The sequence below is a fragment of the Oryctolagus cuniculus genome, chromosome X (genome assembly GCF_964237555.1).
Source record: "Oryctolagus cuniculus chromosome X, mOryCun1.1, whole genome shotgun sequence".
NCBI classification, from domain to species: Eukaryota; Metazoa; Chordata; class Mammalia; order Lagomorpha; family Leporidae; genus Oryctolagus; species Oryctolagus cuniculus.
In genome coordinates this window covers 126,470,143-126,483,380 of record NC_091453.1, presented here as the reverse complement: position 1 = coordinate 126,483,380, position 13,238 = coordinate 126,470,143, and the positions used below count along the sequence as shown (strand labels likewise).

At 35.5% G+C, this 13,238-nt stretch overlaps 1 protein-coding gene across 15 annotated transcripts in view; it reads right to left on the bottom strand.

The window, feature by feature from the left end:
* Positions 1 to 1,446: 1,446 nt before the first annotated feature.
* FMR1 (fragile X messenger ribonucleoprotein 1) overlaps positions 1,447 to 13,238 on the bottom strand; it is a 41,631-nt gene continuing 29,839 nt past the window's right edge. For 2 of the 15 annotated variants that reach the window (XM_008273450.4, XM_008273453.4), the window contains 5 exons: positions 11,056 to 11,142; positions 8,237 to 8,432; positions 6,528 to 6,710; positions 6,020 to 6,102; positions 1,447 to 3,891 (listed from right to left, as the gene is read on the bottom strand). In XM_008273450.4, coding sequence (XP_008271672.1) covers positions 3,730 to 3,891; positions 6,020 to 6,102; positions 6,528 to 6,710; positions 8,237 to 8,432; positions 11,056 to 11,142 — 711 coding nt within the window. In that variant the 3' untranslated portion in view covers positions 1,447 to 3,729. The remainder of the gene's footprint in view (positions 3,892 to 6,019; positions 6,103 to 6,527; positions 6,711 to 8,236; positions 8,433 to 11,055; positions 11,143 to 13,238) is intronic. The other 13 variants (XM_008273451.4, XM_070066640.1, XM_008273455.4 and 10 more) reach the window with 7 other exon arrangements.

The following is a 13,238-nucleotide window of genomic DNA, read 5'->3' as shown; positions in this document are numbered from 1 at the left end:
TAACTTACCATTAGGACCCTTAACAACCACTTACTTTGATCCATGAAGGAACCAAAATCCAAAGAGTTGAAAGGATTCCTCCAGTATCACAGGGCTATACTACGGCATGGCCAAGTGTGAAAGCCCTTGCTCATCTGCCCCTTCCCCCCACTTTCCCACAGCATATTTCTCTAAGCGATGGTATCTGGGCTGCACTCCCAACTTTTAACGATACAAGTTCTTTAAAGCGCTCTAATAATCTGTTCTTTGATAAATTGTTTTGCAGGTCCTGATCTCAGGGAAATCTGACAAACATGTCATGGTGTTTACCAAAAGAGCTTTATAACTAATACAATTTTTTCCCTTCCTCTCTTAGCATAAGAAATTTTAGTTCTGTATGGTACTGCATAATGATAATATAATTACAAAGATTCTTTGAAATCATCTTCTGTTGACAATCTTCCTTCCAATTTTCAGTTTATCTCTGTAATAAAGTATATGGTATACAGGTATTTGTGGGAAGATCTTTAAGCACTCAGTTTCAAAGAACAAACTTCAATCATTTAGCAAATGCAGTTTCCAAAGATTTGTAATGCCTCCCCACTAACACCTTAGCATAGGAAAAAAAAACAAAACAGATTTTTCCTGATCTCACTGTGCAAAATTCTGAGAGAAATTGAAAGAAAAACTTTAAACTGGCCCAGAAAAACAAAGGAAAAGATACTCAAGATTTAAATCCTGGCATCCAATAAGCCTTTGGGGCAATCTAGACTAGCACTTGGTGTTGGTTTTCTCAGGGTAAGTGGTCATCAGAGGCATCTTCGGGCCATGAGGGAAAGATGTTGTTTATGGCCACACCACAGAAACTACCTTTACAGGGACCAGAACCAGTAAAATCAGCTCCAAAACCACCACACTCCACACCACTAGGAGCTCTAAGACCATCAGATGAAAGAAGTACCTCTGAGTTAGCCAAGGTGGGTGTTGGGCTGGCTGCTGCTAACAGGCTAAAAATGATCAAGAAACAAGGAAAATCCAACGTTACTTGAGAACAGTTTCTACCCATCTGCCTCTAGTGGATTATGCCCAGCTTGGCAGAATGTGTAGCAGAGAACCAAAGAACCACGGTGAAAAACTAGAAAAGCTGAAAACAGAAGCATTTTTCAGAAAAAAAAAAAAATTCAATGTATGAGGTGGTCCTGCATTATTTCAGGTTCTAACACCAGGTGGAGATTTGACACTGTCACTTCTACACTATATCCTTTTTTAAGGCCATAGGTGTAACTTTTGTAACTGAGAATATGGAGAATTAGTTTCAAATATGTTCATTTTTGCCTTTTAAGGGCATATAAAAGATGATTTGCAACACACATTTGCTTTGCATGATAAATAACTTTTCCCCCACATATCATTAATTTTTTTCATAGTTAGAAATTTAAAGCCAGGAGCAAACATCTGTCAGACTAATTTTTTGCTTTTTCATAAGTGCAAGTTTTTAATAAAAATTTACATCTAGATAAACAATCTTCAGATTCTGAAACTTTAATTAAAGATTTTAAAAACATCATGACTTTGAACTGAAAAACATACACGTTTAGCACACAAATATTGTAATATGAATCAACTTCCAACTCCATTTGAAAACATGTGAATCAAATTACAGTTTTAGAAGTTAGTAATTCACATTTAAGCAAGTTAGCGCCTTGCTGAATTCAGCCTTCGTAAAAAAGAGACTTAGTGCATATTGATATGGTACATAGTGTTTTTGTACCATTTTGATTTTTCACTTGTTTTATTAAACAAGATATAAGTTCTTGAAAGTTGGTAGATAACAGCTAACTTCCTATGACATGTGACATTTCCAATGGTAACAGTTACACTTTGTAACAGAACACTTTCTATAGATTTCTTTTCCTATCTTAAAATTTTAAAAGCAATCATTTGTAAGGATTGCATCAACATCATTTAGCAGAGGAAGATCAAACTTTATTGAAACTGCTTGCATACAAAATATATTGCACTATAACCAAACAAATGTCAACATAAAATCCAATCTGTTGTCGCTAATATGTACAGAGAATATTGCCCAAGAGCAGTTACATTACAAGGTCATTCTACCTTGGTTAATTATCTACAGTATTTTAAACCAAACAGCTTACAGATGATGTGTGCAAGGTACCAATTTCTGTTTTCAAATACTATACATTCCCAGAATAAATAACTAGAAATCAACATTAATGTTTGGCAATACTTTTTAAAAGACTTTTTAATATTCGTGAAATCATGTGCAGTTTGCTGCCATTTTTATATGCTTATTTGTATGCAAGGAAAAATAACTGTAAAATGAAAATTCAAAGAAACAAACTCACAAAACACATCAGAGGCAGAACTTCGGTTTGTACGGCTCTGTACAGAATCAGTGGTACCCCTACTTGGAGTTTTTTTTAAGAAAAATATAACATCTTAAGAGTGAAGGTCCTTCACATATTTTTCCTCAGTAAATTTCATTAATTAAAAAAAAAACTCAAAAACAATACCAAAACCCAACACATCAAAAAACAAAAGGGAAAAAAAATTTTTAAAAAATTGTGTTATTTGTTAACCAACCCTAGTCTGCTTTTCGATCTGCTTACAGTTTAGACCTTATATTTCAAAGTTTACAAAACATTTAACCTGCTTCCAAAGTTTCTTAGACAAAGTACCTGTACGGCACAGGATTATTATGCATACATGGAAATGACCTTTGCATCTCACCAAAATAAGCTTGAAATCAAAATATGAAAAACTTCACAAAACTTGGAGAGGACAAATAAAAAAAGGTTCTAAGTTAAAATTGGTCATCAGGCCAAAGAGCAGGCATATCCTACTAACTTTCAACCAGGAAGAATTGTTCCCAGCTGAAAACATTTTAGCCTCTCTGAAATGAAGATAGTTATTTCTTCTGTCTATACAGAAAAATTACACATCCCTTTCAATAACACTATTTGTCAAACTTCAGTGCAACAAAACAAAAACAAGTCCTATTCTTTATACTGCCTAACCTGATGTTTATGTAAGAAAAAAAATATGCAAAGCATGCATTCTTCTATAAAGTACTAATGTTTGACAGGGTTTGCTACATCTTTTAACATTTAGTGTTTCCAACTTATCTTCCCTGAACTCTGCATCCAAATATAATATTCCTACCTGCCAAGATATAAAAAAGGCACAGATCATACAACTTTTTTTTTGCTAATGAAAATGACAAATGTCACATCACACACATTTCAGGGTCCACAAAAATACTGGAAACGTGGACCAAAACATAAACTGACACAGGACATGAAATGACATAGCATTTCATGGAGACTTCTCTGTGAGAGTGAAAATAGAAGTCTAGTAGATTTACCATAAATACTATTTAAAAAAACTTAAATGTACCGGTGAGTTCTCACCCAATGCAAGAAAATGGCCCAAATTAATAAAGAATATCACTGCTCAGTACTTTAAAAAATAAAACAAAAATCCTGCCCTGAAGTGCTAAGTATACTTAAAAGCAAAATTTCAAATTTCAAGACCATTTTGTGCCAATTTGAAAATTGTTGCTTATGGCCAATACCAAAAACAAACAAAAATTCTCAGCAGAATTTGTGTTCATTTCATGCCCTGTGCCATCTTGCCTACTATTTGTCTTTGGCCTAACAAAGTTTTCTAATATGGAATAAGAATTACGGAAATGGTATAGGAAATATAACTTCAGAATTATGCAGTTTAGGGTACTCCATTCACGAGCGGTTGTTGACCATCCACGCTGTCTGGCTTTTCCTTCTTCTGGTTACGATCTTTACCCGTGCGCAGCCGATTACCTTCACTGGAGGTATTCTGTAATGTTTTAGTGTGGACACTCCTTTCATTATTGCAGTCAACTCTGATCTAAAACAAGTTATAGTTGTTATATATACAGATCATATCCTATTGTAACTGTAATTGGCCTGACAAGAAATGCAAGTCTGAAGTGTAAATTCTACACGTTATAAGGGAACTGGAGATGATAATACAAGAAGTGCAAAGATAAGGTAAGATTGGGTCTTTATTGAGTTTGATTTTAAAACACTCTGCTTCTTTAACTGGAACACAAATGGTCATCTTACTGCATCCAAAGAGACAAACTAACAATCCTACCGTGTCTTCTTCTAAGCAGAATAGAACAGTGAGAAACAAACAGTTAAAATCAATTGCTATTACTGATTATCAGGAGTTACACATGCCTCTAACACTAGAGCTCAAAAAAGAATAGATTATTCTTCAAAGAATTTGAAACCTAGGAGACACACAAAATAATGTCTTCTTATTCTGACTTTCCCAGGTTAAGAACTCAACTAAATCACTTATTAGTTAGCCTTTAGTTCAAAAGTTTATATCTCATTATAAGTATGATTAAATTTCTCTGTGTACTGTGAACTCCATTGTCTTAGAGTAGAAAAATGAGAACACTGGTTTCTAGCTTGTATGACAGATCTTCAAAAAGTTCATGGGCAATACATTGTATGAAAAAAAGGGATGCATGGATTTCAGAGTTTTTTGAAGCAAAATGAAGATCTTTTAATTCCATTCTCCACAAACTTAGGTTTGGAGATAATTTTTGAAAAGGTAATCCTAGAAGAGTATAAAGATTAACATAGTTTAAAAAATAATATTCTAAGAGTTACAAAATATTTTAAGGGCTAACACTGAACACTGCTAACAGAATTATAGATGGTGTTCCAAAGAAGACCTTGACCAATGGACCTTAAACAACTGACAGTATTCACTTGCTTCAGGTTCAAACGCTAAAAATATCCCAAAATGTTAACTGCAATTTAAAAGTATGTTTAAGTGTTGGATCCAGATGTATGTTTTAAGTGTTTGGTCATCAAGGGTTCAATGCTTTGATCTTTTATCTACTTTCACATGGAAAACATAACTGTGTTATTCAGTATTCTAAATATAACTATGCATACTTATAAAATACTATGGTCAGGTTGCCCAGACCAAACACGTCAGTTTAAGTGGGGAATTACCAAAGTGGTACATAAATAACTTTTATTTTTGTAAAGCACATGTATATAAATTTGCCAATCTTTTCATCTAGGCACAAGACCTTTTTTTTCTAAGTGAATCCTTAAGAATCTACCAACAGTTAACACTTACAGTTGCTATGAATTCTTAGGAATATGCCATCAAAGTTTTTACCTTAAGAAACTTAAGAAATATCCATCATTAACCTTGGGTGTGGTCCTAGACCATTTTACAGTTAGAAAGGAACCCTACTTGGCTTGAGAACTGAAAGTTACAGAAGAATTAGAAAGCATGCATTCTGGAGAATCAGACACCAAGGTCTGAAAATCATCCCACCATAGCTATGTGACTATGGATAAAGGACTAAAGCTTCAGTTTCTCAACTATAAAATAAAACAAAACTACTTACCTTCGTGAGCTGCTGTATGATTAGATGAGATAAAACATACACAAAGCACTTAGCCAAAGGTGCCTGGATATGCTGAGTGGTCACTTAACAGTGAGTTTAATTCTGATTAAGATGGGATCCTTAGAATAGACCTGTCTGTGAATAAGCAGCTGACTGATTTGGCATGGAGACCAGCTGAATATCATCAGTCCTACCCTCAGTATTATTTGTGAGAGAGGTACTTTCTTTTCCTCATTTAAAGGGAATATTCTATCCTTGTAACTTAAGGGAGAAGAGATACAGAAAGTTTTCTCAAATCTCTTAATATATTCCAGGATGACTGTTTTTTGGGGGACGAGTGGGCTCACAAATGGGTTATTAAAAATCATAATGTGGCTGTCAAAATTTTCACAAATACGTAGACTGCATGTTCCCCAGAGAAACTTTATCTATGTATTTGTCATTAAGGTCTAAGATTACCCACAATTGTAATGCTGAAGGGAAAATATGTTACACACAAAACTTATAATTTCTGTACATGCTTAAAAATAGACTCACAAATCTCAAACTACCACATTGAAATAACTTAGGTGAAACGAAGCACAGAGAGTTTACCTGAAGAGATCCATCCGCTGTTCTTCCTTTAGCTTCTCTTGGATTACGTGGACGATTATCTGTTCGGGAGTGATCGTCGTTTCCTATAGCAATGTTTTTAAAAGTTCAACAGTTACTGATTCTGAAATGCTTACTTACCATCTTCTATTTAGACCAATCACAGGCTCTAAAGTATAATCAATAGCTTAGTGAGTCTAGTTATATAATAGTTAATAATCTAGACTGTTACAAAGAAAACAAATATTACAAAAGCAGGACAATCTGAATTTGCAATCAGATGCTATGTTTAGAATCTCTAAAGAAGCTGAACTAATTATCAATGTTTATTCTTATATTCTACATGAACTATAAAAGAAGGCTGTATAATATTTTTGCTATGTACCATATAAGAGCCTACTATTTCCTTATGGTGATCAACACAAAACGGGAAAGATGAAATCTTGATAATATTTCATTGCATCACCAAGCGTTATTCACCTTTATTTCTTAATAATGAAAATCTCTGTACCTTTGAAGCCTCCTCCACGTCCTCTTCCTCCCTGTCCTCTTCCTCCCCCTCCACGCCGCCGTCCGTCTCCTCTGCGCAGGAAGCTCTCCCTCTCTTCCTCTGTTGGAGCTAATGACCAATCACTGAGTTCGTCTCTGTGGTCAGATTCTGTTTCAGAAGCATTTGATGCTTCAGAATTAGTTCCTATCGAGAGTTAAAAGTTATATACCATTGTCCGACTTAAAAAAAAAAGGTTAAAAGAAGCTTCCAGAGATGTTTCAGGGGTAATTCAATACTTTTCCCAATTTATAAGCCCACCACAAACAAAAAATTATCATCTTCCATGTTGTAAAATAAGTTTTTAAATTCAAATTGAAGGGCATTGCAATATTTAGGGTAATTTTGGTCATAAACAGTTTTGGATCTCCTTTTTAAAAAGAGAATTTTATTATAGTCACCTAAATTCAAACCCAAATGTGACAGATCATTAAACAGCTGTGTTCCTTTACACATCTGTGCCCTCTGGAGGAAAAGTTGTCTCCATCAGTTAAATGCAATACCCTGACAAACAAAACCTCTATGAAGAGAGCTCCTTTTAACAAATTTAGCCATGGTCAGAGGGTAATCTATGGATTTTGGTTTTGGGAGGTGGCAAAGGCCATCATGACAACTGTCTCCAAAAAGGGTCTGTTGTGGGGTCAGGGTTTGGACCTTGCTGAAAGACAGGTATGTTTGCCTTATGCTTAGTTCACAACCTTCCCTCCCACTCCCACTAAAACAACTGTGATAATTAATATAGGGTTACTATAATAAACCTATTGTGCCTGAGGAGGTTAATGACACAGATATGGAAATAGGGGAAAAGAGTTCCACAGTGAGGTAGAAATTTATAGGTAAAAGAATAGACTGCTGGAAGAGGGGTTAGGGTTAGGTTCAAAGTTGGCCATAGGAGTAGATGACTCTCCCGGACTCCAGAATATCACTCTACTACCTCTCTCTCTTCCTCTGTTGGAGCTAATGACCAATTATAGCTTCATCATTATAGCTTCATTCCTGTGGATCTTGTAGGCTTTTCCATCTTAAAGAGTTCCTTTTTGAAATGCAAATATTTGTGAGATGGATTATACCTTATACCATCATTAGCAAGTTACATAGTAGATACACAATTGAGCAAGAAAGACAGTAGGCACTGGCAGGTGGGGACCTGGTTCACCAAAAGATATTGGGAGAGTAGAAAGAAGCAAGGACAGAAGAGCTGGGAAGGCAAAGAAACTTTGCCTATTCTTGACTATGCCTAGGGTTGACTTTGGCCATGCCACTCAAAATCACCTTATGACCCACAGGATATAGACCCCTGATTTACATGGTGCATCAACAAGTATGACCAGCACATGCCTAACAAAAAATGAGCCACAGTACACAAGTGGAAAAGGTTTTGGCTACACAGTAATAAAATCAGGAGAGGCCTTTGAGAAAGCCATCAACACACAAGGGCTTAAGCAGATTTATCCACAATCAGAACATCGACAGAACTCATACTTGCCCTGTTTACTATGTGTGTTATTATCAGATTTTCACTCTGTAAGTCTCTTGTAACACAATGTGACCCACTGTGAATTGAAAATCATGTAGTGAGAAATTGTTACAATGGGGTTCTAATGAGTATTAGAAATTAGCAGCTATTAAGTCTAGAACAGATAAAGTTACTGAGTAAAATGCTTAGTTTGTACCTGAAGTATATCCAGGACCGCGTCTGCCGTGCCCCCTATTTCTGTAAGGTCTACTACCTCGACCCATTCCTTGACCATCATCAGTCACATAGCCTTTTTCCTTATCTGTACGATTTGGTGGTGGTCTAGAACTAGCTCCAATCTGTCGCAACTGCTCATCAATTTGTAATCTCTCCAAACGCAACTGGTCTACTTCCTATTTAAAATATACAAGATAACAGTAAAAATAATTTGACATTTTACTTAGTAATATCTTTCTCCTTTTCATCAGATAAAAAGTATACTGGAAATACTTCAATTTCAGTTCTAAATTTACAGTAAACACTGTTACACAGAATTAACAGGAAAGTAAAGGGTCTCCTTAAAAAGAAAATAACTACAGCTAACAGATTATTGATGTCCTGAGTTAGAGATATAACAAAAGTACTCTATATTAAAATAATAATGAATAAAACTTAAAGCTGCTTGATTTGGCACTATTATCCAATTATTCTACTGCTAAGGCAGATATGGTAGTTTTGGGACTTCTTGATGAGAAGACATGGAATAAAACAATGCTAAAATGTATAAAGACAAATAACATTTAAGTTTAACCAGGTAGCCTTAAAAAACATACATTGTAAGTAATCTTAATTAAAACAACTTTCCAAATAATATCTTAAATTTATAAAGCACTATAAATTGAGTATGGGCCCTTTTTTTGTTTTATAAGAACATATGGGTATACTATCTTTGGATGTGATTATACAATTAAGGAACAATTATTTTCCATGAACTGAAAACGCTGATATTCCTTACTTGAGGGGAAAAAAAAACCAACTTAGTGTCTGACCAAAACAGCAAGATGTTATATAATGCCTTGAAAACCTCTAAAAGACCACAATTCTCCTAGATCAAGAATAATAACAAACAGAATAAATTTAATTGATCAAAATATACATCAGAGGTCCACTGACAGGTTCTTAACACACATTGCTTCCACTAAACTGGGTTCTGTAAATCAAGATGAAATCGCCTTTCAAAGTCCTTCCAATCTAACCATAAACAATGCATTGACGGGCTACATGGAATCAGATCCTCTACTACAGTAGTACTGGTGTCTCTCTCAAGCAGAGGTCATTATGACAGCCTATATTCAGGGATGGGGAACCCTTTTACTGCCAAGGGCCATTTGGATGTTTGTATCATCACCCATGGGCCATACAAAATTATCAACTTAAAAATTAGCTTGCTACAGATTTATTGAATTTTGAGTCCTGCAGACCAAATGATTTTGTGGGTCTTAAATGGCCTGCAGATTGGACATTCCCATCTCCTGGTATATATGAATAGTCACTGAAGAAGGACCTGTAAAACTGAGTTTCTAAAATCTTGGTGTGACATCTAGAAATGAATGGTCAGGTAAGGATTTCAGTTGAGTTTCAGCTGTGCAGTGAACCAGAATCTGCTTTGCTTAGGACTTGAGAAAAAGAGAGACTACAGATGAGTGGCTTCCTTCCTTCAAAGGTACAGTATTTGCTCATGTATTTGGTATATCTTGCAAAACAGGTATTCCAGGTTATCCCACTGGGAAAAGCAGTCACGTTCTAGTGAAAGATGCCAGATGGGAAAGAATGGCAACAGGACAGCTGCTAATAACCAAAAGACATACAGTTGTGAACAATAAAATTGAAAGATTAAAGAGAGAACATCAGTGAAAAGAAAAAAGGATTTGATAGAATGCATCCCTAACTCTCCAGGTCTTCATAATTATTTAAGATAAGACTATGAAGAAAAAAATTCAAGAGACTACACATAACACACTGTAAAACAAACAAAAAAACAAATAAGCGAATCAAAGAAGCATCCTACCCATGCAAACCTTGCTAGACGAAGCATTCCCACCTTTGATTATTAACTGATTACCCTAAAAATGAATGAAATGCCTAAGATAAAATCATTTACTTTTATTTCTTCAAGAAATTATCAAAAATTCTTAAGATAGCAACACAAATAAAATAGAAAGTTGGATTACAATTTAAACACTATTTTAGATCAGCTATATAATTCTGACTTGTATGTATACAAAGAAGTTACAAAAATGAAATCGGTAAGGTTCCATTTTGATAAATTTAGAACATGCTGGCTACAAAGAATTTCAAAATGCTCCCAGTCTGGGGAAGTAACTTGGCTAAATTGCATATCTAGTTTATGGCCAAAGAATGAAAGCCAAGTACTAGGTTGCCAATCCAGTGCTCTTTTGATTACACACTGTAGCCTCTTGGTTTCTACCTTCTAGTTTGCAATCTAGAAATCTAGAGGGAGAAACTGACAGGTACTAAGATGAGCAAATAAAAGACACAAATCATTTACAATTCAAATAACCATGTATATAGAAAGATATGAAGGACAAACATGTAAACAGAGGACAACTTCTTGAAATGCTGAGATTTCCTTGGTAAGTGACATAAAAGATACAGAAACGTTAAGGGTTACTGACACAAGATTTGGCCTGGAAATAAACCACGAAAGCTAGAAAGGATCATCTAGGTTAGAAGGCTATGTATAGGGTTACCTAAATTGTAAGTGTTTAACAGAAGAATAAGGGGACACACAGGAATTTACTGAGAACTGAAACATTAATCTTAAAATTTGTAATGATGAAAAACTGAACTGTTTTTAGAAGCAAAATAAGCTAACCAAAGTGAGCATTTTTTCTATTTACAGATCATACACTGCTATACACAAGCTGAATGAATCCTAAGTGCTGAAAGATTTACTATGGAGTATTTACATTTTAGTACAAAAGGATTAGAAGTTAAAGTTCTTTCTGTTCTCACCTTTAAATAGTTCAGGTGATAATCCAAAAGAACAGTAGCATTAGCGATGCTATCCTTTGTTCCCACAAAAACAAATGGTACCATACCCTGAAAAAAATTGCAATAATAAATCTAAAAAATTAATGAAAAATTAATCTGAAAAATGTAAATAGTGACTAAATCCCTAGCACAGGGTCTGGTGAACAGGAGGCACAAAACTTTGTTGAAAATACAAATCAATACATAAAAGCCAAAGTAGTTGGTGTATTTTGTACATCTGTGAATAAGGACAGATCATTAGAGTAACCCTTTAAATGCATCAGATTATGTTTTATACACTACTATTAAATGTTGGCAAAAACTACAAATATATAATTCAGAATTATACAAGCTTTAATACATCTATATAAGTAAAATTGTTTAAAATATTCTAAATTATTTATAACATTAAAAAATTCAAAATTAGATACCAGGGATACAAAAGTAAAAACGCTAACAATTGTGTTATTTCTGTCAACAGAGAACAAACAAAGCAAAAATGAATCAGGGTTAATAAAAATATAATAATTAATCTGTTGAGACAAAAAAATTTAGGAACATCCATGAGCATAAAGATTAGCAAGCCCAGAAACATTTCAATAATATACTCTGAAAGTTTTAAAAGGCTGACAGATAAGGAAGGTTTAATTTCTCTCTGTGTACTACACTTTAGCATAAATAGATTTTTTAAAAGGCATATACTAAAACTCTGTTTTTTTAGCTCATCAGCATAAATGACAAAATAAATTATTTCTTGTTACAAGTTATAAGGAAGCCTAAACAGTTGTGTAAATATCTGGCAACTATGACAGACATTCTAAATGGAAACCAGTTCAACATTTTGCTTCTGAAGAAGTGCATAATGTTACTGATATTCACAAATAACTACCAAAAAGCATATGGAAACTTTAGTGTGGATATAGTATAATTTTTAGGCAAAGTTAAAAGGTAAGAAAAGCCTAATAATGGCCTTTCATTTGATAGGTATGGCTACAGTTGAGCTGCTTTTGCCTGCTTACATTCAGTATACCAGTATACCACATCTTAAAAGTATGTGGGGACTTGAACAAGTTTTTCTTTTTCCTTTCATGTGAATGTGACAATTAATGGGGAATAAAACTGAACACTTAGAAAATCCTGCTACCAGGGGCCAGCGCTGTGGTGCAGTGGGTTAAAGCCCTGGCCTGAACTGCTGGCATCCCATCTTTTTTTTTTAAAGATTTATTTTATTTATTTAAAAGACAGAGTTAGAGAGAGAGGTAGAGACAGAGAGAGAGGTCTTCTATCCGATGGTTCACTCCCCAGATGACTGCAACGGCCGGAGCTGTGCCGATCAAAGGCAGGAGCCAGGAGCTTCTTCCAGGTCTCCCACACAGGTGCAGGGGCCCAAGGACTTGGGCCATCTTCTACTGCTTTCCTAGGCCATAGCAGAGAGCTGGACTTGAAGTGGAGCAGCTGGGACTAGAACCGGTGCTCATATGGGGTGCCGGTGCTTCAGGCCAGGGTGTTAACCCACTGCGCCACAGCGCCAGGCCCAGTAAATAAATCTTTAAAAAAAATCCTACTGATAAGCTGACCTTCATCTGGCAGGCAAGGCACTGCCTTCTAGTAGCAACAACCACCTACAACAATAAGATGCTGCTGAAAAACCATAGGCTTCACATGGTGCTGTGGCATAGCAGGTTAGGCCACTGTCTGCAGCATATGGGATGCCAGTTCAATTCTTGGCTGCTCCACTTCCCATCTAGCTCCCTGCGAACGAGCCTGGGAAAGAAGCAGAGAATGGCTCAACTGCTTAGGCTCTTGAATCTACATGGGAGACCCAGAGGAAGCTCTGTCTGGCCCAGCTGTGGCAGTTATGGCCACTTGGGGAGTGAACCAGCAGATGGAAGATCTCTGCCTCTCCCTCTCTCTAACTCTGCCTTTCAAATAAAATAAATAAATCTTTTAACAAAAAAGAATCAGGTTTTTTTTTTTGAGAATCAGATATCTTTTTTAAAAAAATTTGTTACTATCAATCTTTCTTCAAGATTTTTTTCTTTATTTGAAAGGCAGGATTAGAGAGAGGCAGAGGCAGAAAGAAAGAGAGATTTCTCATCTGCTGGTTCATTCCCCAAGTGGCCATAAAGGTCAGAGCTGGGCCAAAGCAAAGCCAGGAGCTTCTT